General features: G+C 43.5%; 1 protein-coding gene across 1 annotated transcript in view; it reads left to right on the top strand.

Annotated features, from left to right (window-relative positions):
* Window positions 1-21,399: 21,399 nt before the first annotated feature.
* The window catches only part of LOC147023213 (uncharacterized), a 6,206-nt gene continuing 620 nt past the window's right edge, over window positions 21,400-26,985 (top strand). Inside the window, exons 1-3 of the mRNA XM_085887120.1 lie at window positions 21,400-21,871; window positions 24,377-24,527; window positions 26,471-26,985. The exon at window positions 26,471-26,985 is cut by the window's right edge and continues 620 nt beyond it. Coding sequence (XP_085743246.1) covers window positions 21,574-21,871; window positions 24,377-24,527; window positions 26,471-26,985 — 964 coding nt within the window. The 5' untranslated portion in view covers window positions 21,400-21,573. The remainder of the gene's footprint in view (window positions 21,872-24,376; window positions 24,528-26,470) is intronic.

Below are 26,985 nucleotides of genomic sequence, written 5' to 3'. Positions count from 1 at the left end.
TCGCCACGTGGGCAGTGTTGTGGGCACGGGTGACCCTCGGAAAAGGGCCCGGGAAGCCAGCCTGCGACGTGAGCGTTTCAGGGGAGTCGCCAAGGAGGGCACTCTCTGGTGTTTAGGGAGCTGGTAGGCTCGGAGGCAGTGTAGTGCCCGGGGGTGCCATAGCTGGAGAATCGGCAGAGGGTCGTGCCTGCCAAGGGGAGCCACGCGTCCCAGCCATGAGACCGTGTGAGGGCACGGGAAAAAAATTGGGGGGCGAGGCCCGAAATTGTGAGGACACCAACACAGGCGACGGGAATCTGGGTTGTTAGAACCAATAGATTAAGCGAGAGGCGCTTGTTGAAAGCAGCGGGGTAGTTTAACCGTTAAATGGATCGGGTAGATTGGGAAGTGTACCCCTCCGCACCATCCATCCCTTCGCTCTCGTTGTGGGCCGCTGGACCCACTTTGTGTTATAGATCGCTGAACTCTGGGGAGGCCATTCTGAGGCTTCGTTGGGCCTCGACACAGGACGCTAGCTCTCCCTTGTTCCCCTCCGGGAAGGGGAACGTAGGGGTTGGGAGTAGGCTCGGTGACGAGAGAGGTTAGCCGAACAATGACGTAAAAGGGGGCGAGGGGACGATTTATAGTGGGGAAGTAAAAATAAAAAGAAAAACAAAAAAATAAGGTGGGGCTAAATTGGGTTTTTTACAAATTAAGGGAGTTGGTATGGACAGTGGCAGGCAAAGGCGATAGGTGGGAGGGAGACAGTAGGCAGGTCCGAGCCCGCCTTCTGAGTGGCCAGCACCACCGCACTCCCTCCATCAAACTGCACTGCAAGGCAAAGGCTGACCAACTTCATCGGCAGCTGTTGTTTTGCTGCAAGGCCTGTGCCGGCCGGATCGTCTGCAGCTGCTGTGCTTCAAGACCTGTGCCGGTCAGATCGTCCGCCGGCTGTGTTCGCCTGCAGCGGCCCTGTTCTGCCGGCTTTGCATGCCTGCTGCCTTTACCATGCCATGCCCACTGCCGACATCATCAGTTTGCCCCCGTTCAATTTTGCTTTGCCCCCCTTGTTCATTGCCATGTGCGCCAGGATCAACAAGCAACAGTTTGCAAGCTGCAGGGACTGCCCTGTAGGCAGCCGCATCACGGGACCGCATTGGCGGCCCGTGCAACGTTGCTTGCTGCGCCAGATCGTCACGCATACTACAGGGACTGCCCTGTAGGCAGCCGCATCACGGGACCGCATTGGCGGCCCGTGCAACGTTGTTTGCTGCGTCAGATCATCACGCGTGCTGCAGGGACTCCCCTGTAGGCAGCCGCACAAGGAGACTGCATTTGCGCAGCCCATGCGCCATTTTTCACTTTTCTCTTTGCAGAGTCCATTGATCCTGGGCCATGGTTTAGTGTAAAATTTGCAAGTTAAGGTTTATATGTACTGTACATATGAGTGCGCCCCCGGCATGTCTGTCTTGCGCCGGCAATTTTATTTAAGTCGTCCGTATGAGTGGGTTTGTTTAGTTAGTTACTCAGCCCTCAGGTTATTTACTTTGGGGACACGAATACCATGAATGTCGCACTCAGGGATCCGAAGGTAAAACGTACTAGGGGAGAACTACACATGATGGCACACGAGAATTTGACGACTCGGGACGAGTCTGTAAAAGGGGGAGGGGGTAGTGTTGTGGTTGAGGAAATTCGCAAACCACCATTCAGGTCCCGTAGGTGAGATATCTCTGTAAGTATATGTGTAGTTAGCCCCAAACCCTTTGTTTAGAGGGAATAAATGTCATTCATTCGGGCTGCGACGCTTTGAGAAAGCCGTTTTTCTGTTTTATCAATATTTTGAACCAACCACGTCTCAACCACCATCACACAACAACCACCTTAACCACCACGCCAGCCATCGTCACCAACTACAACCACGCTCCAACCCTCAGACAACAACAACACCAACAGCCACGACCTTTACCTTCACAACTCAATCCCGCAAACATCGCATCACCGTCATTCCCAAACGGCACCATAACCATCAAACCACCACCGATAAACCCTCCACCACCCTCACCTCTCTCCTTCTACGGCCATTCCCGCACCACCTGTGAACACTGAGCGTCGGGCTGTCTTGGGCTCGTTCAAGATACGCACCGAGCCGCGAGTGCAAATTGCGGCCTTTCCGAGGGAGAATTCGGATCAAGAACGCTACACGCCCACTTCTGATCCATCCAATTAGCAAGCACGGAGCGGCTTGGCCCCGCCTCCAGGCGCGTCTGTGTGAAATCTATATATGCAAATTCTAGTATCAGGGGAGGTTCACGCCCACTTTTCCTCCATGCAATTAGCGAGCGTGGCTCCGCCCCCGAGGTTATCCTGATCCGGAAATTTGCATATTGTTTTCTCCTGCCGGCCTATAAAACGGCGAGTGCAAGGCGAATCGTGGCAGAGTGTGGCAGTAGCAGTGTTTGTCGGCAGGGCAGAGTGAGTCGAGTCATCGGTGTGGCAGAGAGTGGAGTCGGGTGGCGAAGGCATCGAGTTGGGTTCTGCAGTCGGCTGAGGAGAGTTGTGGGAAGAGGCCAAGGATCTGGGACGAGGCGAGAAAGTCGGCGGTCGGCGACGAGGTCGCGGTGTGAGATCGCTTGCCGCGGGACCCAAGCCAGCCAGCCATTCTCCCTCCCCCAGGGCATCAACAATTCCCCCTTTCCCCCACGCTGAGATAGTGCAACAAGGGGGCCCCGTTCCCACCCCACTCCAAAGGTCGTGCCAACGAAACCCGTCCAGGAGCACGGAGTCGGGGCACAGCCACGCGGCCACATCTGTGGCTCGTCCGCCAAAGCATCACGAGGATGCGGGTAGGACCCCCCAGTCTCGCGGACCTGGCCGCTCCTTCAGGTCACGCGCGCATATTGGCCTGCAGGCCCATCTGCCCCCTTGTCTCTGAGGGTGGCTTCTTTTCTTTGCTTTTGAGTAAATGTGTGTTGGTGCCGTCTGTAAAGTAGAACTGCATAAGTGTTGCCGTGTGTACGCGCATTCGTTAGTAACTCTGCGTCATTGTTTCTTTGTTGTAACTGCTATATGTGCATTTTGACTGTTTGGCTGTATATGTGTGCTTTCCATGTGTCGCGTAATAAATGTGCATTGTGTGAACTGTTTTCCCATTTCGCTTCGTCTTTTCTTTATTGACCCTCCATCCTGCTTCACGTAAAGGGTTCATAGTGGGCTTAATACGCCCGGTAATTAATCTGAACCGTCCAGGTCGGCGATAACACTGCTCGGTTATCCCGATCGCAGGGAATGGGCCACTTGGGCGGCCCGTGTCCGGAGTTGACCTGCGGCGAGGTGCGATCGCCCGGTTGACCATTCGCACAGGTACTTGGGTAGATCGAATTTGGCGAGCGACCCTATCCTGCGCGGGTGGGCAATTGGCACGATCGTGGTGAGGTTAAACCCCCACCCGTGACTAGCTCCCGGCGTTGGTCCGAGAGGGTCACGACAGAATTGTCCGTTCCGGTGGGCGAGGCGGCCGCCATTCGAGTCGAGCGGCTGATCGCACGCCGGCAGGCGCGAATTCGCAACAATATTAACTTTACCTTCCTCGTGAAGAAATCACCCATGTTTCTTTTTAAAAATCAACAATGGGATAATTAGATCAACATTTCGAACATTTGTCGTGCTTTTCACAACTTGCTATGCCCCGCCCCTCAAAAAAGTGGAGTTCAGCGAACTGCAGGTCACGTGACCATTGATGTCATCTCCAGAACGCGATTCACTCAGTCGATTGATTAGACGTCGCGTGCCGTTTAAAGTACGTACAAATGCATTGTGCACATTTGTTTGCAATCTCACTGATCATCTTAATTCCTGTGATTGTTTCGCGGAGGCTTTTAAGAGTTTTAGCCTTACTTTCGAAAATGCCTGCAAGATGTATCGTAGCAGGATGCAGCAATACAATCAAAGACGGTGTAAGTCTTCATGTATTGCTGAAAGATGAGAATCTTCGGAGAATATGGACATCTAAAGTGAAGCTGACACTACTACTATCTGATATTTATTTTTCAAATGCATCATCATGCCCCCCTCCCCCAATAACTGTCATGCAAAATAAAAAATGTTTATGCAACCCCTCATTCCTCACACACAGAGACAAGAAATTCTGCTTCTGAGCCATGTATGCACAACAATCACGAGGCAATTATTTATCCCTTTACTACCTTGTCGTAGTCGTGTACAAATCCAATACATGCATGCACAATTAAGGGCTATACCATGTCCACAAAATATAAAATGTGACTGTTGAACCTTTCCATTTAAAAATAAACTTACAGGGACATACAAGTAAAATACTAAAGATTAATATTGCATCATTTCAAGGCACAAGGAGATAATTTTAAAATCAAACAATGTGAAAAACCTGCACCCACATTTTGCAGCTTATTGAATTGTTATTTGAAACTAGCCTGTTGGGATAGGTACGATTCCACATACATGCAAGCCAGGTATGGCTGCACTCGACATACATGGGTTTATTCTATAGTGAAGGTACTGCTTCCATTGGCTTGCTATTCATTAACAATTAGCCAAAATGCTGTAATAAATGAACAGGGAGAAATATGTTGGCACAACTATGAAAGACAAATGTATCTGTCCTATTACACGGCCTCATAGCCTCGGGACTCTTACGCATTGACTTGTACATTGTGTGCATGCTAATACAAGTTACTTGTCAACTCTAGAGTCTAGACTCGTCCGATAGATTCGTCGTCCGTCCGACTAGTCCGATAAATCTGACGTGCTGCAGCTTTCTTTTATTATTCTCTTTTCTTCATTGTTTTCTACTGGCGCTACATGATGACAGTAGGAATAAAATAAATAAAAATGCAACAGAACGTCAGATTTATCGGACTACTCTAGACAATTGTATCGCAAGGTGTGTTCTGCACACAAGTTTTCATCGTATCCGGACAGCGAGATTGCTTCTTTTTATGCGCGGAGAGACACGGCCGATGACATGCGCTGGCCTTGCAATTCATTCGCCGCAGTGCAACATGTCCTCTGCGCTGCGCTGCGCTGGTCACATCTACTCACTAAAATATTTCTGATATCGAGCAGTATGCAAGTCAAATTTACATTATTGAATTATGAATAGGATTTAGTCTAACCAGTTGTTATTGCCAAATCTTCCTTCGATGTCCTCCTGATCATCATGAACACTGGGAATTTCATCGCCAATTTCCTATGCTTGATCTGCTTCGGGCTCGAACTGCTAAGGCTGTATTCCATTTCCAGCTGCCTGAACTTCACCTCCCGCGACTACGTTATCCGACAATTCTCCATCTGATTCAGACCAAAATCCTTCATTTCTCTCACACTCACTGTCGCTACCATACAAATCAAAGTCCATTTCATCCATTATTCAAAACCAAATGTTTGATTTTTTTTAAAGCAGAAATGAACGAAGCGTTTGAGTCGATCAATCAAATGTGGAAACACACAGAAAGTAAATACAATCATGTGTTGAGACCACGTTGCACCGCTGATTGAGATCGAGCGCTGTCCGCACGTATGGTCTTGGTAGAGAAGAGCTTTAATTCACACCAAACATGTATACATGGAGAGATATAGAGAGACACAGAATACCCACAATAGTCCAGCTCAATCTAACTCTCCTCCCTTGGCACTCTGGCTTGCCTTATATACAATTTGTCCTGCCCCTTGTGGGACAATCTGGTTTCAAGATTGGCCCAGCTCCCATCACTGCTTTCTATTGAGACTTTTTTTTTCCCAAAGATCAATTTCCTCCAAGGGGTAAAAGCCTGGTGCTGATTTCCTCCCTTTGGGCTATAAAGCCATCTGGTTTGGTCATTATCTGGCCAGGGAGTCAGGAAGACTGATTACTTTTTAAGAGCCTTTACCTTCCTTTCCTTATTCCACTCCTTGGAAAGTGGAAGCAGCTGTTGTGCTGTGTCAAATGGCACTGATTTACGATCGAGTTTCCTTCGGCTGGAGGCTTGTTTATGACCAAGCTTCCTTGGCTCAAGGTTGATTTACGATCGGGCTTCTCTTGGCTCAAGGTTTTACAAGGGCAATAAAAAGCCAGTTGCTCAGCCGTGTCACAAAGAAAGAGACTACATGCTTTGGCTTTTAACACAGCCAAGAACTGCAGCTGTTAAGAGTACTCTATAATGAATGCCTTTGGCTCTTTCTTTTACTTTTGATTGTTAAAAAGTAATTCTGCTAACAAATGGCTATTCTCAGCTTGGGAGATATGCAATCTCTCAACACATGTAGACCACCAACCCGAGTAATTTGCGTGCAGCCTTTGTTGTTCTGGAGATGACGTCATGTGGGTTTCGAGTCGTTCAGTCGATTTTGGCAGAATTTTTAGGGGCGTTTCCTCAGAGGTTTTTTTATTTTATTTTACATTTTTCAGAACGAGTATTGTGAAAAAACATTGTCAGATCAGAAATCACGATGAAAAACTCCTCTAGGACATATATATATATATATATATATTTATATATATATATATATATATATATTTATATATATATATATAGTTGTATATATATATATATATTTATATATATTTATATATATATATATATATATATATATATATATATATATATATATATATATATATATATATTTATATATATATATATACATATATATATATATATATACATATATATATATATATATATATATATATATATATATATATATATATATATTTATATATATATATATATTTATATATATATATATATTTATATATATATATATATATATTTATATATATATATATATATATTTATTTATATATATATATATTTATATATTTATTTATATATATATATATTTATATATATATATTTATATATATATATATTTATATATATATTTATATATATATATTTATATATATATTTATATATATATATTTATATATATATTTATATATATATTTATATATATATATTTATATATATATTTATATATATATTTATATATTTATATATTTATATATTTATATATATATATATATATATTTATATATATGCAATTTCAGTACTTTTGAGTGTCATGGGACCTTTAAACAATTCTAATTACAGGACGGCACACACACACACACACACACACACACACACACACACACACACACACACACACACACACACACACACACACACAAAATGGACCTCGTGGATCTATTTTCGGTAGAGCCGGGTACCTCCTCGCCTCGTGCGGTTTCACCGGACCCGCACTTGTGGAGCTCGGAGTCCGTGGACAGGAACGGGGATCCCAGCTCGAGCGCTCCAACGCAAAACACCAGGGTGGGACTCGAACCCACGACCCAGACTAAGCCGCACTCGCCACCAAAACCGCAGACTGCAATCGCCACGATCCTGCAGAACGCACTCGCCACGATCCTGCAGAACGCACTCGCATACGCGTGAGGAAGGCCGATGGTGGCAGGAGCGAATGAGGGATGTTGTCGTTATAGTTGCTGATGTAGAGGATGTAGTAGTAGTTGTTCTTGAAAAAAAACTAACTGGAAAATAACTCGTCGCGCACACACGAAATTCCCATTAGACAGAAGGAAGGATTCTAACTGTACACATACTTATCGAAATAACTGAACTACGGGCACTCTGGCTGTTTGTGTGCACAAGGTTTCCAAATTCGTAACAATAGTGCAAACAAATATTTTAAACTCGCAAATATCATCTGTCACTTTGCTGATGGTAATACAAGAGGGGGGAAGAGGATAAGAGGGATGGGGAAGAGATGGAGATGGGTGAGGGAGAGAGGGGTGGGGGAGAGGGAGCGGGGAGAGTGAAAAGGTGGAGGGGGTAAGGAGAGAGGAGGGAGGGGAAGCGAGGTGGGGTGGGGGAAGGGAAGATAGTGTGAGGTGAGAGGAAGGGAAGGCAGACATGTGGTGGAGCGTTAATTACGATTCATAGTCTCATCAAAATGATTCTGCATAGAATAACAGTGAAGATGGAAACAAAATATCTGAAATCCATTTTCTTCTGGTCACACTATAAACACGGCCCAGAGCCAAACTCCCAATCAAAAACTTAAATGCCGCCAGGGCGCGTCCGGAGTCGAACACCGCTCGGATAAGAACACAGAGAGAATGAGAGAGAGAGAAAGAGAGAGAATGAGAAAGAGAGAGAAAGAGAGAGAGAAAGAGAGAGAAAGAGAGAGAGAAAGAGAGAGAGAACCAGAACAAAGAACATAGAACATATTTTGCTTCATGAACAACACGGCAAGCAGCAGCTTCTTCGTTCACTGCAGATCTGAGTAACATCACAAACTGGTCCAACACGTGGAACATGTCTTTCAATGCGGAAAAAGCTCACACTCTCACTATGTCTCTCCGAAAGGACTGTTTGGAACCCCCCCCCCCCATCCACTTTCTCAACAATCCAATGGAAGAAGTCCTTTCTTTCAAGCTTCTGGGTCTCACTATCTGTCATGATCTTTCCTGGGAAAGCCCATTTCCAACCTGGCCTCCAAAGGCAGTCGCCGACTGGGATTCCTCCGTCATGCAAAGTCCTTCCTCGGCCCACCTGAGCTCCTGACCACTTATAAAGCTTTCGTCCACAGCCTGATGGAGTACTGCTCTCCCCTCTGGACTGGTGATCCTGCCTCTCACCTTTCTCAATTTCACACTGTGGAAACCAAGGCATTTCGGATCATTGGTATCTCCTGCGATGAGGCTGTCTTTTGGGTCTCTCACTCTCTCACCACAGGCAGGTATGTGGTCTCTCTATCTTCTACCGTCTCCTCTCCGGTCTTGCCCCCCCCCCACCCCCTGCTGTGTCTGCGATTTGTCCCCACGATATTTCCGTAGGGCGCTCAAGTTCTGCTAATAATCCCCTTCTGGTAAAACTACCAAAATCACGAATCACTGCTCACCTTCACTCTTTCATTCCTCTTTTTTTCCTGCCTTTGGAATAAACTCCCACACTCTGTTCAATCCCATTCTTCCCTCCAGGCCTTCAAAACAGCTGTTTCCCGCCACCTCTTATCGTCCCCCATCTAAACCCTCGATCTTTTCTCTCCACGTTAATCCACCCCAAACCCTCCTCCTTCAAATTTCCTGCTTTTCTTCCTGAAAGTCCCTGTAATGTCCATCATGTATACCCCGTGTTCCCCGCCCCATCCCTCTCCCTTCCACAGATCTCCTAATGTCTCTGTTCCCCACTGTTTTGTCCTTCCCACTCCTGCCCATATTGTCTCATGCCCCCCCCCCCCACTTGCTCTGCATTGTGTGTTAGCTCCAATACGAGTCTCGACAAGGTATACAAACAAGTTCAATCGCCCATTAAATACAATTGCAAAAAATCTGCCATTTTGCCTGCTCGTCTGTGCACGTGTTACGTGGTACATCAGTTTGGGGTCCACGCAAAAGTTAAAACTTTTTTGTGAAATGTCTGTTTTTCACCAGATTTGCTTTGATTCCCTGTGGAGAACCTCGTGAAACCTCCAAAAATATTGACAGACGCTCTGATCTGGCAGACGCTCTGGATAAGCAGTCCCTCTGGGTGACAAGGCATGAGGTTTAGCAGTGATGCATTCAGTCATATAGCTCAATTCAGCTGGTTATCCTCACCAGAGGAGAGGTTATTGAATTTGGGTCCATTTGTTACTTGGCGAAATCTTCGATTTTGTCAAGTATGTTGGTCTGTTCCGTTTGTTGGTTTGTTTGTTTGTCCGGTCGTCTACAGCCCAAACGGCTGGACCAGTCGTTCTTAAAATTTTACACCTGATAGGCAATCCACCTGAGACGGTCCGCGTCCAAACACCGTCTTAATCGGACTAAACATCGCGACATGACGTCACACAACGCGAAAACACATTTTTGGACATAACTCAGTGACCGGAAGTCGTAGCGACTTCCTGTTGACGCCAAAACAAACTTCAATGGAATATCTAAATGTTTTAAAATGCATGTTAGTACAAATTATGCACAGTTTTCGCAAGCATATGAGGTCAAAATTTTTAGCTATTGGCGTGATTTAAAAAAAATTCTATTCGTTCTACAGGTCACAATTCTTAACCGATTTGGATGAAATTTTAACAGCTGATTGAAATCCACAGTGCAAAAAGATATGTGACTTTTGGTGATGTTCAAATCAGGATCTGGATTCTGCATCACTTTATATTATCGCCCAGTATAAACCAATGGGGAATTTTGTGAATTACACATGGCTATTTCTCATAGTTTTGCACTTATTACATTGAAACTTATACTGTCTATTTATGCATGCAATATTAACATGTGTACAAAGTTTGATCGAAATTGACCCAAGGTCAAGGTCAGGGTCACCCAAAACATGAAAAACACATATAAAATACATATTTTTGTTTTACAACATATTTCAAACCTGATAACGGGATCGTAAAGCTGGTTGAAAAGCAATGTTCCTAGGTATTTTCAAATATTTTCTCCGATCAGAATGAAGGCAACAAGCACCGATGATAAGTTGTTGAATGTCACAAGGTGGCTTTAAATGAGTTGTGAAAATTTTCAATCTGCTGCCGTTACCATGACAACGCGCACCTGATAATGTTATTTGTAACGTCGCGTCATTTTATTAATGTACGAACAAATAAACACCACACATTCCATGACATTACAGCTTGGACCACCACACGGAAAGGTCAACTAATTCGCCAAGTGTCGTGCTAAGCACGATTTTTAATTTGTCTGTTTGTTTGTCTGTCTGTTTGTCCGCAACAGAACGTTAGTGTTTTTCTCCGCAACCGCTTGTCATATTGAGACAAAATTTTCACCATTGGTGCGACTGACTACTCAGGAAGAATGTTTTAATGATAATTATGATGTCACAGGTCACGTGATGTGGCAGCCATATTGGAAAAACGGGAAAACTTTGGACCTCTGCACCTCTGAAACCGCACCAAGGAAAAAAATGAAACTTGGCACACAGCAAGTACTCCTCATGGGGAATGAGTGTGATTTTAAGGACATCAGAGGTGCCCTCGTTATGACATCATAATTGAATATGTAGAACGCCACATCCGATCAGTATGAAAATTTTGAGGGTCATCTAGGGGTAAAATGGTCCACAGAAAAAAATTAATGGCGTCATTGGTCACGCCATTCGGCAGCCATATTGTTTAAAAAAGAAAACCTTAAAAAATCTTCTTCACTGAAGTGGCTGAACAAATCGAGGTGAAACTTTACACGTATGACTGCCTCTCCATGAGGAACAAAGGGTTCACACATATGATGTCATAGGTCACACTCTTTGGCAGCCATATTGGATTTACCCTCAAACCTAGAAAAACACACCACTCAAATATGTCCTGTCAAGGGCCTACAATCTCTGATTGCTCTTTTTCTTGTTAATTTTGTTACGTTTCTAATTTTTTTGTTTACTCAATATAATTCTCCAAAGAGTAGAAATAGATAAATTTAATGCTTTGGAAATTTCACATTTTCTTGTGTATGAACGGCGGAGGGAACATAGCCTTGCTTGCTTAAATTAAATAGGTATATCGGCTTAGTTATTAGACTCGTTATTTTTTTAAATTATCAGATTTCTCAACAGATTTTGACACTTATTTCGTCAGGACGCTATCCGATCCTCAAAACCGAAATAATATTTTGATGATACACTTTAATTCGTCCGTGAGAGTAGATCATGTAAAATCATATCATATATAATGCATGATATTGCTCCAAGCTCCCAATTTGAAATCTATAGTACTTACAAAAGAGATGTCTCCATCAATTCATACCTTTGATGGACAGGCATTTGAGTGAATGCAATAAATCATATCGCTCAATGAAGTTGGTTCCCTGAAATAAGCATTGCAGAAAATCCGCCATTTTGCCTGCTCGTTTGTGCATGTGTCACGTGTAACATCGGTTTGAGGTCCACGCAAATGTTTTTGCTTTTTTAAAAAACGTCCGTTTTTTACCAGATTTGCTTTTATTCCCTGAAGAGGACCTTACAAAACCTCTGAAAATATAGACGCAGATCTGGCAGATGCTGTGGATAGGCAGTCCCTCTTGGGGACAAGGTATGAGGTCTTGCAGTGAATGCATTAAATCATAGAGCTCAATGAAGCTGCTTAAATTGGTTGCGTTCCTAAATTTTTGTTTACTCAATATAATTCTCCAAACAGTAGAAAATGTTAAGTTTCATGCTTTGGAAATGACACATTTTCTTGTGTATGTATGGAGGAGGGAACATAGCCTTGCTCGCTGAAAGCAAATAGGTATATCGGCTTAGTTATAGCGAACGTAGTGAGCTTCATACTTAACTCGTGCACATGAGAGAATAGGAAGAAACAACAACAACAACAACACAATACCCTGGCAATTTGTAATTTGTGTCATTGGCTATGACTCTTTTGCTTCCGTTTTTTTTTTGCTTCCAGTTTTTGGCATGGGGAATGAAGCATGCTGGGAGATAAAGGAATCGTCAGAGACATGAAAGACCCAAATATCAGACATGGTGTATATTTCCTCCACTGATTTTAATAAAGATATCTCCCGCATCATCATCAAAAAATAATTGTTAATCGTGATTAACATTATTTGATCGCTGATCCCGAATCCAGGCCGAAGTAACCGGAAATTGTGTACACAGTTGTGAAGAAGTTATAGGTAAAGTCAGAAGCAAATATAAAGACCCTGTCACACCTTGACATGTTAGCCAGCGTATGCCGACATATGAAAAATTTGGCGAATACGCTGGCACACGTCGAATACGTTATGGGTAAGTTTTGTATACTTTAAGAGCACGCTGAAGCACGCTGGCATATGTCGTAGTACGCTGAGCTTGTTGACAAATTTTGGGCATGCTCAAAATTTCTCGACATGCTCGGCATATGACTCGCACGTTCCGCATACGCTGCCCATAAGTTGTAGGCATGTTATGCGATCGTTGACACACGTCGACACACGTTCCTTGTAAGTTACTCATAAGTCGAAATACGTCGAGGTAATGTCTAGCGTACCTGAAACTTATTTATAACCTATGAGTAACGTGCTTTGAACCTACGTCTAACGTATCTCCAACGCATATTGACGTATGTAGACGTATTTGACGTCTTCCAGACGACCACAGAACTTACTGAACGTGTTTCTAACTTACAGCTTCCGTATAATGACGTATTGGCAGCGTTTAGGGGAATTGGTATATAAAAATGGGGTTCACAGGAGGAACCCATCAGTGTTCCAGACTCCATGTTGAGTAGATGTCCAGTCAGTAGTATCAGTAGTAGTAGTAGTAGTAGTAGTAGTAGTAAGTCCATGTCAGTAGTAGCAGGTGAGCGTGATGGGGAGGGTGTGGGTGATGATGGATCCTCCTTGCGTCCGCGTCCACGGGCACGGCCAGGAGACTTCTTTGCAGCATTCTTCTAAGTTTTCTTCGGCATGACGGTGATGTTGACACTTCGATGTCTAGTGCGGTTATGATTTGAATCGTCGAGCGGCAGCCTTTTAATAGGCAACGCCACGTGATCGTCGGCGATATGCTGCCGCGCTATGCATAAGTTAGACTATCGTTGGGCATAAGTTGTGAACGCCGACAACACGCTAAGCATTCGTTGGTATAAGTTATCTATAAGTTATCGAAACGTTCTGTGTACGTTACGAATACGTTATGCAAATGTCCAACACGTTATTATACGCCCAAAACTGAAAAAAACAACAATACGCCAGCGTTTTAGATACATTTTGATACGTTGCCATACGCTGGCTAAATCATCAAGGTTTGACAGGGCCTGAAAAAGAATTCTACGTTCGCTTCTGGTATTTATTTTTTGAGATGAGATCCTGTTCAAGGTGGTGTAGTTGTTGTGAAGGTAATGTTGAGGTCATGTTAATTTTTTTTAGATGAGATCCTGTTCTCGGCGGTGTAGTTGTTGTTGTGAAGGTAATGTTGAGGTGTAATGTTGAGGTAATATTAATTTTTTTTAGATGAGATCCTGTTCTAGGTGGTGTAGTTGTTGTTGTGAAGGTAATGTTGAGGTAATATCAATTTTTTTAGATGAGATCCTGTTCTAGGCGGTGTAGTTGGCGTTGTGAATGTAATGTTGAGGTAATGTAAATTTTGTTTCGAAGAGATCCTGTTCTAGGCGGTGTAGTTGGCGTTGTGAAGGTAATGTTGAGGTATAATGTTGAGGTAATATTAATTTTTTTAGATGAGATCCTGTTCTAGGCGGTGTAGTTGTCGTTGTGATGGTAATGTTGAGGTATAATGTTGAGGTAATATTAATTTTTTTAGATGAGATCCTGTTCTTGGCGGTGTTGTTGGCGTTGTGATGGTAATGTTGAGGTATAATGTTGAGGTAATATAAATTTTTTTAGATGAGATCCTGTTCTCGGCGGTTTCGTTGTCATTGTGAAGGTAATGTTGAGGTATAATGTTGAGGTCATATTAATTTTTTTGATGAGATCCTGTTCTCGGCGGTGTCGTTGTCGTTGTGAAGGTAATGTTGAGGTATAATGTTGAGGTATTATTAATTTTTTTTCGATGAGATCCTGTTCTAGGCGGTGTCGTTGTCATTGTGAAGGTGATGTTGAGGTAATATTAATTTTTTTAGATGAAATCCTGTTCTCGGCGGTGTCGTTGTCGTTGTGAAGGTAATGTTGAGGTATAATGTTGAGGTATTATTAATTTTTTTCGATGAGATCCTGTTCTAGGCGGTGTCGTTGTCGTTGTGAAGGTGATGTTGAGGTAATATTAATTTTTTTCGATGAGATCCTGTTCTTGGCGGTGTTGTTGTCGTTGTGATGGTAATGTTGAGGTAATATTAATTTTTTTAGATGAGATCCTGTTCTAGGCGCTGTAGTTGTCATTGTGAAGATAATGTTGAGGTAATATTAATATTTTTCGATGAGATCCTGTTCTCGGCGGTGTAGTTGTCGTTTTGAAGGTAATGTTGAGGTAATATTAATTTTTTTAGATGAGATCCTGTTCTTGGCGGTGTAGTTGTCGTTGTGATGGTAATGTTGTGGTATAATGTTGAAGTAATATTAATTTTTTTCGATGAGATCCTGTTCTTGGCGGTGTAGTTGTCGTTGTGATGGTAATGTTGAGGTATAATGTTGAGGTAATAATAATTTCTTTAGATGAGATCCTGTTCTCGGTGGTGTAGTTGTCGTTGTGAAGGTAATGTTGAGGTATAATGTTGAGATAATGTTAATTTTTTTATATGAGATCCTGTTCTAGGCGGTGTAGTTGTCGTTGTGAAGGTTATGTTGAGGTAATATTAATTTTTTTAGATGAGATCCTGTTCTTGGTGGTGTAGTTGTCATTGTGATGGTAATGTTGAGGTATAATGTTGAAGTAATATTAATTTTTTTCGATGAGATCCTGTTCTTGGCGGTGTCGTTGTCGTTGTGATGGTAATGTTGAGGTATTATGTTGAGGTAATAATAATTTCTTTAGATGAGATCCTGTTCTCGGTGGTGTCGTTGTCGTTGTGAACGTAATGTTGAGGTATAATGTTGAGATAATGTTAATTTTTTTTAGATGAGATCCTGTTCTAGGCGGTGTAGTTGTCGTTGTGATGGTAATGTTGAGGTAATATTAATTTTTATAGATGAGATCCTGTTCTAGGCGCTGTAGTTGTCATTGTGAAGATAATGTTGAGGTAATATTAATATTTTTCGATGATATCCTGTTCTCGGCGGTGTAGTTGTCGTTGTGAAGGTAATGTTGAGGTAATATTAATTTCTTTAGATGAGATCCTGTTCTCGGTGGTGTAGTTGTCGTTGTGATGGTAATGTTGAGGTATAATGTTGAAGTAATATTAATTTTTTTCGATGAGATCCTGTTCTTGGCGGTGTAGTTGTCGTTGTGATGGTAATGTTGAGGTATAATGTTGAGGTAATAATAATTTCTTTAGATGAGATCCTGTTCTCGGTGGTGTCGTTGTCGTTGTGAAGGTAATGTTGAGGTATAATGTTGAGATAATGTTAATTTTTTTAGATGAGATCCTGTTCTAGGCGGTGTAGTTGTCGTTGTGAAGGTTATGTTGAGGTAATATTAATTTTTTTAGATGAGATGCTGTTCTTGGCGGTGTTGTTGGCGTTGTGATGGTAATGTTGAGGTATAATGTTGAGGTAATATTAATTTTTATAGATGAGATCCTGTTCCAGGCGGTGTCATTGTTGTGAAGGTAATGTTGAGGTAATATTAATTTTTATAGATGAGATCCTGTTCCAGGCAGTGTCGTTGTCATTGTGAAGGTAATGTTGAGGTGTCATGTTGAGGTAACATTAATTTTTTTTAGATGAGATCCTGTTCTAGGCGGTGTAGTTGTTGTTGTGAAGGTTATGTTGAGGTATAATGTTGAGGTAATATTAATTTTTTAGATGAGATCCTGTTCCAGGCAGTGTCGTTGTCATTGTGAAGGTAATGTTGAGGTATAATGTTGAAGTAATATTAATTTTTTTTTTAGATGAGATCCTGTTCTAGGCGGTGTAGTTGTTGTTGTGAAGGTTATGTTGAGGTATAATGTTGAGGTAATATTAATTTTTTAGATGAGATCCTGTTCCAGCGGTGTAGTTGTCCTTGTGAAGGTAATGTTGAGGATTTTTTTTTTTTCAGATGAGATCCTGTTCAAGGCGGTGAAGTTGTTGTTGTGAAGGTAATGTTGAGGTAATATGCAGTGGTGTTGTCACGGTTATAGAAATGCACAAATAATTAATTTGATCAATAGTATACCCAATCACACCTTTATGACTAAAAAATTAACAACAAAACTAGAGAGTAAATACTCGAGCAGTTTTAAGTCAACCAAATTTTATAATAAAGATATCTACCGCATCATCAAAAAAATTTTTAATCGTGATTTACATTATTTGATCGCTGATCCCGAATCCAGGCCGAAGTTCCCTGAAATTGCAGCATCGAATGAAAGAAGAATTCTACGTTCGCTTCTGGGCTTTGCCTATTCCATATTACGACTCTTTATTTCTTTAAATTATCACATTTCATAACAGATTTTGACACTTATTTAGTGCAGACGATATCCGATAATAAAAATGAAATAATATTTTCATGATATACGTTAATTTGTCCACGACAGGAGATTGTGGAAAATCGTCTCATATATTGCATGAAATCGCTCCAAGCTCCTAATTTGAAAATTTATGATACTTACAAAAGCGATGTACACAACGATTCGTAGCGATGATGAACAGGCATTTGATATGAGGGAGGAAAGTGAAAAAATAAACGTTATCATTAAGAAATCGTTGCGGCCTGTTCCAAGTTGTAATGTCCGGAGGGCAGTGAGGCACGGAGAGTCGTGAGGGTTGTCGAACTCTGTTTATTGCCCGTCCGAATGCACACTACTGTAGACTACACACACGCCTCAAGCGGCGCAAACACCTGAAAGCCTTGCGGACACGTGACTACCAAAACCACTCCTCCACGCCCCCACAACGCTCCCCGCAGTGTGCCTCGCGCACGTATGCCAATACACCACGCAAGTCAAGGTAAGGTTGAGCAGGCCAGAAAAGATGGTGGTTTCAGACCCCAGCAAGATTTCTCAGAAAATGCCTTGATACCCCGGACAGCGAGGTGGCCAAGGATCACCTGATAAAGGATATAATTAAATAAGGCCGTTAATTAACTCGAACATCCAATTTTTACTCTTGCACTTCCTTACTTCCTTGGAATTTTCTTAGTATGTATGCAAAGTTTCAGGCTGCTCGGTTTTATCATTTTGGAGTTATGCAGGAGACACACACACTGACACACTGACACACTGACACACTGACACACGCACACGCACACGCACACGCACACACACACACACACACACACACACACACCTTTTATTAGTACAGATGAATCTAATACAAATAAATGTCAGTGTGAGCTGCCCTTCGTAGGGCAGCTTACTGGATGACAGGATTTGGGCAAAGCCTTTGGGACCCGATTCCTTGATGCTCGGAGGAAAAGCACAGGGTAAACTTCCTGGGTCAGATTGCGGTGTTGTGTGGCAGGATGGTGCTGAGGTGTCGTGCACCAGACGGCAGTCTCCTTGGGTTAATCTGAGGCAGTCCCTTCGGGTGGGTGCCTGGAATGTCCTATCCCCAAGAGAGGACCAACTGTCTCTGTTATCATCTAAGCTCCAGTGTTTGAGCATCGGTATTGCAGCACTTTCTGAGGTTTGGAGACCAGATAGTGGTGAGATCATGGTGCGTGGTTACACCTACCACTGGTCTGGATGCTCTGATGGTTACCATGCCCAAGGAGTTGCTGTAGCTGTGTCCATTAAGCTGACTCCCATGATAACTGAGGAAACACCGGTAAATGAGCACATTATGAAACTGAGAATTCATTACTCCTTGGGTGTCGTTTCCCTGGTCTGCGTATGCTCCGACCGAGGTGAGTGATCTCACCGTGAAGGGCGCATTCTATGGCACACCTGAGTCTGTGGTTGATCAGTGTCCCAGGCGAGATACTCTTCTCGTCTTAGGGGATTTCAATACATCGACTGACACTGATATGGATGGTTATCAAACATGTGTTGGTCCCCATGGGTCTGGAACTGTCAACCTGAATAGCACTAAGTTCCTTGACTTTCCAAGAAGTCAGGGAATTGGGCTGGCTGGTTCATTGTTTCAACACCCACAGGCTCATCGCGAGACTTGGTATTCCAATGTTGGTGATATGGCAAAGGAGATTGATCATGTGCTCATTGATGGTCGCTGGAGGATGATTCAGAACCGTAAGGTCTTCTGGAATTGAGGTCTCAGTTCCTCAATACCAACCGCAGGCTTGTTGTAGCAACTCTGAAGTTGCACCTTAAATCTGAGAGAATAGTACCATCCCAAACTTGGCTGAATGTTGGCAATCTCAAGGATGACATGGCAGCTGAGGAGGAAGCAAACAGGCTGAGTTGGGATTTGGGTGGGGGGGGGCTCTGCATGCTTTGGGGAATCCTGAAGAGTTGTGGAGTGCCTTCAAGACTACCATCCTTGATATTGCTGGTGGATATCATGGAACCCACCATCAGGCGAAGAAGAACTTTGTCTCTCAAGGGACACTGGTTACCATTGGCCAGAGTTGCAGAGCTGAGCTATTCAGAGAGTTGAGGTGTAAAACGGAACATGTGCTGAAGGTTGTCAAGGAGGCCAATGTGTGAGGAATCTGGAAGGGGTACAGCATCACCTCTGGTCAAGTAATTCTCATTCTGCTTACAGGCGAATTTGTGCATTGTGTTCCTCCAAGCCCGTCCCTTGGTGTACTGCCATTAGAGCGGAGGGTGGTGGGCTCTTGATAGAGGAATCCGAAGTGAAGGCTGGCTGGACCAATTACTTTGAGCGGCTGTACCAGACTGACCGACCAGCTGTTTAGTTGGACATCAGGGGTGTTACCATTCCTATTGCTGACCCTCAAATAAACTATGAACCACGTTTGTTTTGTGGAAACACTGGCAGCGATGAACCGGTTGAAATGGGGTGAAGCTCCTGGGATCTGTGGTATCCATGCTGAACTTCTCAAGGTTGGTGAAAATGCTGCACTCGTGTCGTTGCACGGAGTTATATGCTCTGTTTGGAACACAGGCATAATCCCAACTGACTGGAAGAGGAGCCTTGTTGTCCCTCTCTGGAAAAGGAAGAGGGATCACCAGGACTGCAACAACAACTGAGGGGTGATGCTGCTCTCAGTGCTGGCCAAGGTCTTTTCTCGGATAATTATTGAGAGGGTTCACCACCATCTGCTTGAGCACCGGCGCCCAGAGCAGTCAGGCTTTATTCCAAAGAGGTCAATGAATGACCATATCCTTACGCTTCAGGTCCTCACCAAATGCAGGTGAGAGTTTTGGCAGGGGCTGCTTGCAGCCTATGTTGAGCTCTGCAAAGCATTCGATTCAGTGAATCGGGATGCCCTTCATCGTCACATCTGGTCAGTTATGGGAGCTTGCACTGGAGCAGTGTGTCGCTGTGTCCACTTTCCGCCAGTACTCCAGGGGCCTCCGTCTGGCCATCGCCCAGGCAGATGCTGGTCCATCCCCATCTCCTTGAGATGGCATTCAACCTGCTGCAACCACGAGACATGTGGTCGGCCCATTGGCCTCCTCCACTCATGAGGCGTTCTCACTGAGTGAATCATCTGGAGAGCCGGATCAGCGTCAGGAAAATGAGCCATTTGTCCATACAGTCACTGCTGACGCTGACTGACTATGTTGGTAACAAATCTAATCTCCATCTCTCTCAGCAACCGCTCATTGGACACAGAGTCTGACCATGACCAGTGATAGCTGAGGATTGTCTGAAGAGTCATGATACTGAAGGAGTTAAGTTTCCATCTCAGATCCTTCGTCAGAGTCCAAGTCCCACATTTGTTGAGCAAGACTAGAAGGACCAAGGACTTAAACTCAGACTTTCGTCCTCCTGCGTAGGTACCGACAGCACCACACCCCATGCTCCAGTGAATCCATGTCCCCAGGCCCAACCCAAACATCTATAGACTTCTGACTCATGACATGCAGAGCCATGAATATCACTACCAAGGTAAGTGAATCGCTCAGTGACTTCAACATCCTCGCCATAAACAGGTAAAGACAAGATAGCAGCATCCAAGATGTCAATGAAAGCCTGGATTTTAGTTTTGATGCAGGAAACCGTTCATTCCAGCGGCTCTGACTCATTCAGCCCCTCGATGGCCCCCGTATGGATATCCAGCGTCTCTGCAAGATGACTGCATCAAGGTCAGAGATCCTCACATTCCCAAACAATACACCACAGCTTGATCTCTTTGGCATCCTCCCCATTATCCAGTCCATACAGGCACTGAAAAGTGTCATGCCAGGATACACTCCTGAAAAACTCCAGTTACAACTGAAAATAAGTCAGAGATGGAACGACCACACGTCATAGCACTCTGAGTACCAGAGTATAGTTTCTGTACAAAACCGTTGTTCTGCAAAAAAACTGTTCAACCTCAGTCAAGTTGTGTGAGGAGCATTGATGGACAGCATTCTTCAAGTCATGCCACCGATTCTTGATTGCATTGGCTCTGACTGGGCCATTGAAGAACATTTATCTTTTTGTTCCTTAGCTACTCCAGTGCAGCTTTGTTTGTGTGCTTCTGGCCATTATCATGCTGAAAGGTGAACTTCCATCCCAATTTCAGCTTTCTTGCAGAGGGCAGCAGGTTTTCCTCAAGGATTTTTTTGGGTATTTTCTCCATCCATTTTCCCTTCCATCCTAACAAGTGTCCCAGTCTCTGCTGATGAGAAACGTCCCCATAACATGATGCTGCCATCACCATGCTTCACAGGAGGGATGGTGTTGTTTGGGTGATGTGCTGTGCTGCGTTTGCGCCAAAAGTAACGTTTTACATTTAAGCCAAAAGTTCCATCTTTGTTTCATCAGACCACAAAACTTTTTGCCACATGGCTTCAGAATCAGGGTTTGAAAAAGAAACTTGAATGTTGATTTGTTTCGCCGAGACATCTTCATGGATTTATCTCTCTGAGATGTAACATTACATTTCATTGTTCAAGTCCACGATTACCTGTTTAACTTTTTTTTTCTTTTTTCCTCTCTCAGACCAGGTTACAGAAATACCCAAATTCATGTTGGAAGAACCTGTACAACTGGCGATCGAAAACCTGACTTCGGCCATAGTTAATGACATTACTCTCCCAAACGATGAAAACACCCTTCACTTGGAAAAGGCAACAAACACTCAAGGAGAACCTCCTCCCAAAACAACACACATCGTCTCAACTCTCAAACATCTCCTGGATAACATGGAAATGGGTTTGCAACGTTTTCACTTCCTTCAAAATGTTCGAGAGAAGGAGTTGGAGAAACACCCTCCAGAGAATCCAGGGAACTCTCACAATGAGCAGGACTTCCATCTTCAAAAAGGTAATTTGTGCAAATACTGATGAAAGGGATTTTGTGGTTGTGCAGGTTGTTGTTCACATCCATTTCCAGCTTTCAATGTCAAAAACATTTCGACATTCAAAAACTTCATCGTTTGTACCTCATTAATCGTTTCTGAACAAAACTGTGGGATCGATGGACATGTTTTGTTTTGATTTGCGTAACTATGGTGATACTGTGTAACCATGGTAATAGACGATGGAAGGCTTCCAACGGGCGATTGACCAAGAAGTTTGTACGTAATACTTGTGAAACTGTCAAGGAAGAGAGGGGGAGCAGGGAAGGTGGAGGATGATTTCAGAAGAGTTGGTGGGGGGGGGGGGAGAGGAGGGAGGCTTGGGTTGGAGGATATACAAGGTGTCCCATAAATAGGTGCTCATTTTCATTGATTAAACTCGTACGTGCCTGTACGTGCGTGGCCGTACGTGTAAAAAAAAAAAGCAAACCTTCAAACCACGTGCCAGAAACAACAACCACACAGGCCGTTCCTTCACTCTCGCGTGGCCGTACGTGCAAACCAAAAAAAACCAAAAAACTTTCAAACAACCACACAGGCCGTTCCATCGCTCTCGTAAACGACGACTGCATTGGGGCATTGTGTTTATCAAGAAATGCGCATAATAAATCGAGAAATTACTAGAATACACTAAGTCATCACTATCCGGAAGTCCGGACCTTGTAACCCGTAATGGGAAACACGGCTGAGGATCTCTTCCCCAACGGCCACGTCTACGCAGCAACGTGTCCTGTCATTGGTTTGGTAAATAAATGTCCATAACTTGGGAAGCTCTTGTCCGATTAATATCAAACCTTGAAAATGTACATACTCAGGTCCCCAGTAATATAGCTGGCAAGTTTCAATAAGATCTGACCAGTGGTTGTCGAAAAACAGCGGTCACAGACACGAACGCGCACACACACAGCTGAAATTATAGATAAATAAAACAAGCAGACACAATTTTCCAGGTCCGACTTCCATGCAACAATTGGAGCAATGTTTGAAGGATTATTCAACACTCAACCTGTCCACCTTCTCTTTCAAACCATGCTCGTCCCCTCCACCACCAAAGGTTCATGGAGGTCGTTTTCACGTTTGTCTGTCTGTGAGCAGGATATCTCAAAAAGTTATGGACGAATTTGGAAGAAATTTGGGAGAACAGTTTGGTATCTGACAAGGACAAATTGAGTAGATTTCGGTGAAGATCCAGCTCCAGTTACTCGAATTTTTGAAGTGATTCTTCACCATTGAGAGATGGGACCAAAAACAATACATAGCACGATATCTCAAAAAGTTGTGGACAGATTCGGACGAAACTTGGTGGACAAGTTGGGAAAGTGACAAGGACAAGTAAATTAGATTTTGGTGTGGGACGGGGGGATGAATGGTCCGGTTGCAGATCTGGCATATCAGTGGGATGGATAAAAAACAAAAGCCGTTCGGCCTGGCGGAGGTACTGTGCTCCACCGAGTGCCGTTCTAGTTGTACACCACTCCTTCCCAATTCCATATACAGGCGATGCATGATGTCATCGCCGGGGGACAAGGAAGGGAGTACTGTACTCTGTTTTTACTCCGTTTGTTTTCTTCGTTGTTTGTTCGCTTATTTGTCCAGGCAATATCTCAGCCATCCTTTGAGCTGGGAAGCTGAAATTTGGGGATAAAAGTGAAGATATTTGGCAAAAAAAGAGCGATTTTGTATTAATCAATTTTTTATTAATTAATTACTTTGGATTTATTAATTACCAATTTATTTTATTTCCATCTCAGGCACCTTTTGAGCTCAGAAGCTGATATTTGGACATGACAGTGACCAAGTTATTTATCTCCAAAGGTTATTTTTGATTTATTGATTGATTCATTAATCATTCATTTTTCGATAAATTACTTAATTTTCAAAAAGTTACAGATTCAGAAGAAACAGTGGTGCTTTGGGTGTCAACAGGCTGAGTCAACCCCGCTGATGTTAATTCAGTGGCCAGCGGGGCTTAAACTCAGGACCCCAAGGATCCCAAGCAACCACAATAACCACGAAGCCAACACCAGGCTCCCTATTATTTTATTTATTTATTTTAATTACGCAATTAATTAATCAATTATTGTACTCCGCTCCTTCCCAATTCCGACTCCATGTGCTGCGTGCTGGAGGATTTGTTATGGGGAGGTGTACTTTGAATGGAAAGCTACTTTTCTTTTTATTATGTGTGAGCTGTTCATTAACTGCTCGAATAGAACCTCATCCGAAAAAAAACTAAGTAAAACACATACGGTGCTGTGGTCTTTAATTTCAACGACCGATCCCTACCCCACAAACATAATATGCGGAGAAAAATAGAAATTATTTTGAATTCTGAATTTTGAAGGGACAGGTGTGCCACTCTCCGAAGGATATTTCTGTGACACCGCCACATCAGTCAAAAATGTATTGTAGTTTGTATTTTTAGTTATTCTCATTGATCACTGCTAATAATGAACATTTTTCTGTTGTAGTGTCTGACAGTAAAGAAAACAACAGAAACACTCCAGCAGCGCGTAAATTCTCCTGGATTGCTGTCGAGGTGATAATAGCTTTAAGCGCTATTATTTTCTTCTTCATATTGCTCTTCATTTACCTCTTCGCGAAGTTCAGATCTCTCAAGGAGTAAGTATGACAAACTTCATTTGGTTGCACTTAGTGACAACTTCACTTAAAATCCTCATTCATTCACTCAGCATGTTCACAGTTGTAAGATGACTTCAGACCGATCAATATGCATTCCTTTCTCTGAGCAGGTGAGCACACAAACTACTTTTAGAATTACATGTTAGTGCTGCATGTTAGGATGGGGACAACAACCACCCGTAACCGCAAGGAGATCACTGTACAGTTGAAGTTCAGACGAACCTCACCAGTTAATCAAGACCACAGACGACTGAGATTTAAAGGGGAATCAAGCCAAACGCTTATCAATTTGTTCCTGTATTCTGAACAGGATAACAAGGAATACCAGGAGTAGCAGACGCAGGAGTAGGCCATTCACGGCCAACCAACACCAGATTAAATAAATCCGTCAGAATCACTTCATGGGGGAATTGGGGGAAGAGTTGGGATGAGAAAATGTGGCAGGCTCTTGGATATCAAAAGGGTGTGAAAAAGGAGTGGGAGGGAAATATTTGTTTGGGATGGAGGGGGGGGGGATGCAAAGGCTGTTTTAACGTTAAAAAAATACACAACACTGGCCACAAACAATTCTTTGACGAGCCCTCTCAGACATCACGCTCATCATGGATTGACACAAGCACCAATCCCCACTAATGCTGCCTTCCAGTCCTGTCACTAACCCTGCACACATATATCTACAATGTTTCTAAGTTCCTATCCAATTCCAATTTCAACCTACCAACTATTTCTGCTGCCACTCACGACCTTTCCAGGGGTACTGTTCTATGAATTAACTACAATGGCCCATATGGTACAACGATGCGGATTATAGAACGTCACATTAACAATAACGGCACATAAAACAGAACGGCAAATGGTCAGGTCAGGTCAGGTATGGGAGAATGCGCCGGAGCAGCGCGTTGCTGCATCCACTTTCCACCAGTACTCCAGGCGCCTCGGTGTAGCAATCGCCCAGGCAGATGCCTGGCCCCTCCCCATCTTCGTGAGATGCTGCAGCCAGGAGCAACATGGTCGGCCCATTGGGGTCCTCCACTCCTCTTCTCTCCTTCCTTTTACACTGATATACCTTATTGCCTTCAAATCCTGTCCAATTAAAAGGCTACATCCCGTTGCTTCGGATCAAACACCCCGTTAGTTGTCACAGATTTGGACACCTCAATTTATTGACTCACGAACTTGCATGCTCTCAGCGAATTATCAGCCTGCCCACCACAAAGGCTCTGCCCTTCCTGCAAGAGTCTTCCACGAAGATAAAATAGCCGCTCCCAGTGTATATGCCTTTCCAATCCCAGCACGTCTTACCTGGACCTCACTGGTTCCAAAAAATTGGAGGACCTCAAAATACAACTCATCTGAATTATTCACGAATTATGGACGGTGCTGACACTCCATCAACACAGCAACTGACAGCTTAACCCCAACCTCAAACTCTGAATGTATGCAGTGGAGTTGAAAATCTTCGTGTTTTCTCACGGTGGTTGAGGCGTTAAAATTATCACCGACCACGTCACCATCATCGTTCCCACCCCCCTTATAAATGGGATACATGCATCTTCCCTGGACCTTCATTTCCCTTGAAGGTAATCTCAGAGGCTGGCCTTAACTTATTCATCTTGCAATGATCTCATCCAATAAATTAGAGGAAACTGTCGAAGATGAACAAGGCCGAACCAGTCTCACTTTTTCGAATGTTAACATTCATACCCAAAATTTGCTCATATTTGCAAAGTCAATAACCCGCCTTCTTCGGGTCTTCCTCGGTGTTTTCCAAGTGGGAGGACATTTGCATATGCAATTATAACCTGGCCATCTTTGAACAGTTGTGCACAACACAAGGCAGTAAATTGTTCCATTGCTTGATCCATAATGTTGTACATGTAGAATGAAGGTTGACGATATCGAAATCTGTTGGTGCTTTGCAGGGCCAGCAAAGGCAGGAAGCACAATGCAAGAAAACCAAGCAAGATCATTAATAGACAACCGAGCCAGTGCATCAAATACCAGAAAATGGAGACTTCAGAAAACCCTCAGCACAGAAATGAAGTACCACCTGAACCACAAGCATTCTCTGTTCTTGAAGCAGATGCTCATGGACTCACAGATAAACTTTTGAATGAGAGTCCACAGAAAACGAACGCAGTACCAACACCACCATCACCCACTTGCTGTATTCAGGTGCTCGGTGTATACGAGCTCTCAGATGAGCATTCAAGCATGAGCCCTCAGGTAAACACGGATGGATCGACGCAGAACACCACAAGTGTTGAATCGTCTTGTGTTTTCACCATTCCACCATCTTCCTCGGATGTTTCAACCGAATCAAGCAAGGCCGAGGCACAGTTTGAATCCGACAGGAACCGCCACATTGTGATAGATTTCGTAAATGCCTTTGATGAGGACGATTCTTATTCTGACGACGACGGCAACACTTCTCCAT

The sequence above is a fragment of the Eptatretus burgeri genome, chromosome 7 (assembly GCF_056783735.1).
Source record: "Eptatretus burgeri isolate ZD-2024b chromosome 7, Ebu_testis_v1, whole genome shotgun sequence".
Lineage (NCBI taxonomy): Eukaryota > Metazoa > Chordata > Myxini > Myxiniformes > Myxinidae > Eptatretus > Eptatretus burgeri.
This window is presented reverse-complemented; position numbering and strand designations above follow the sequence as displayed.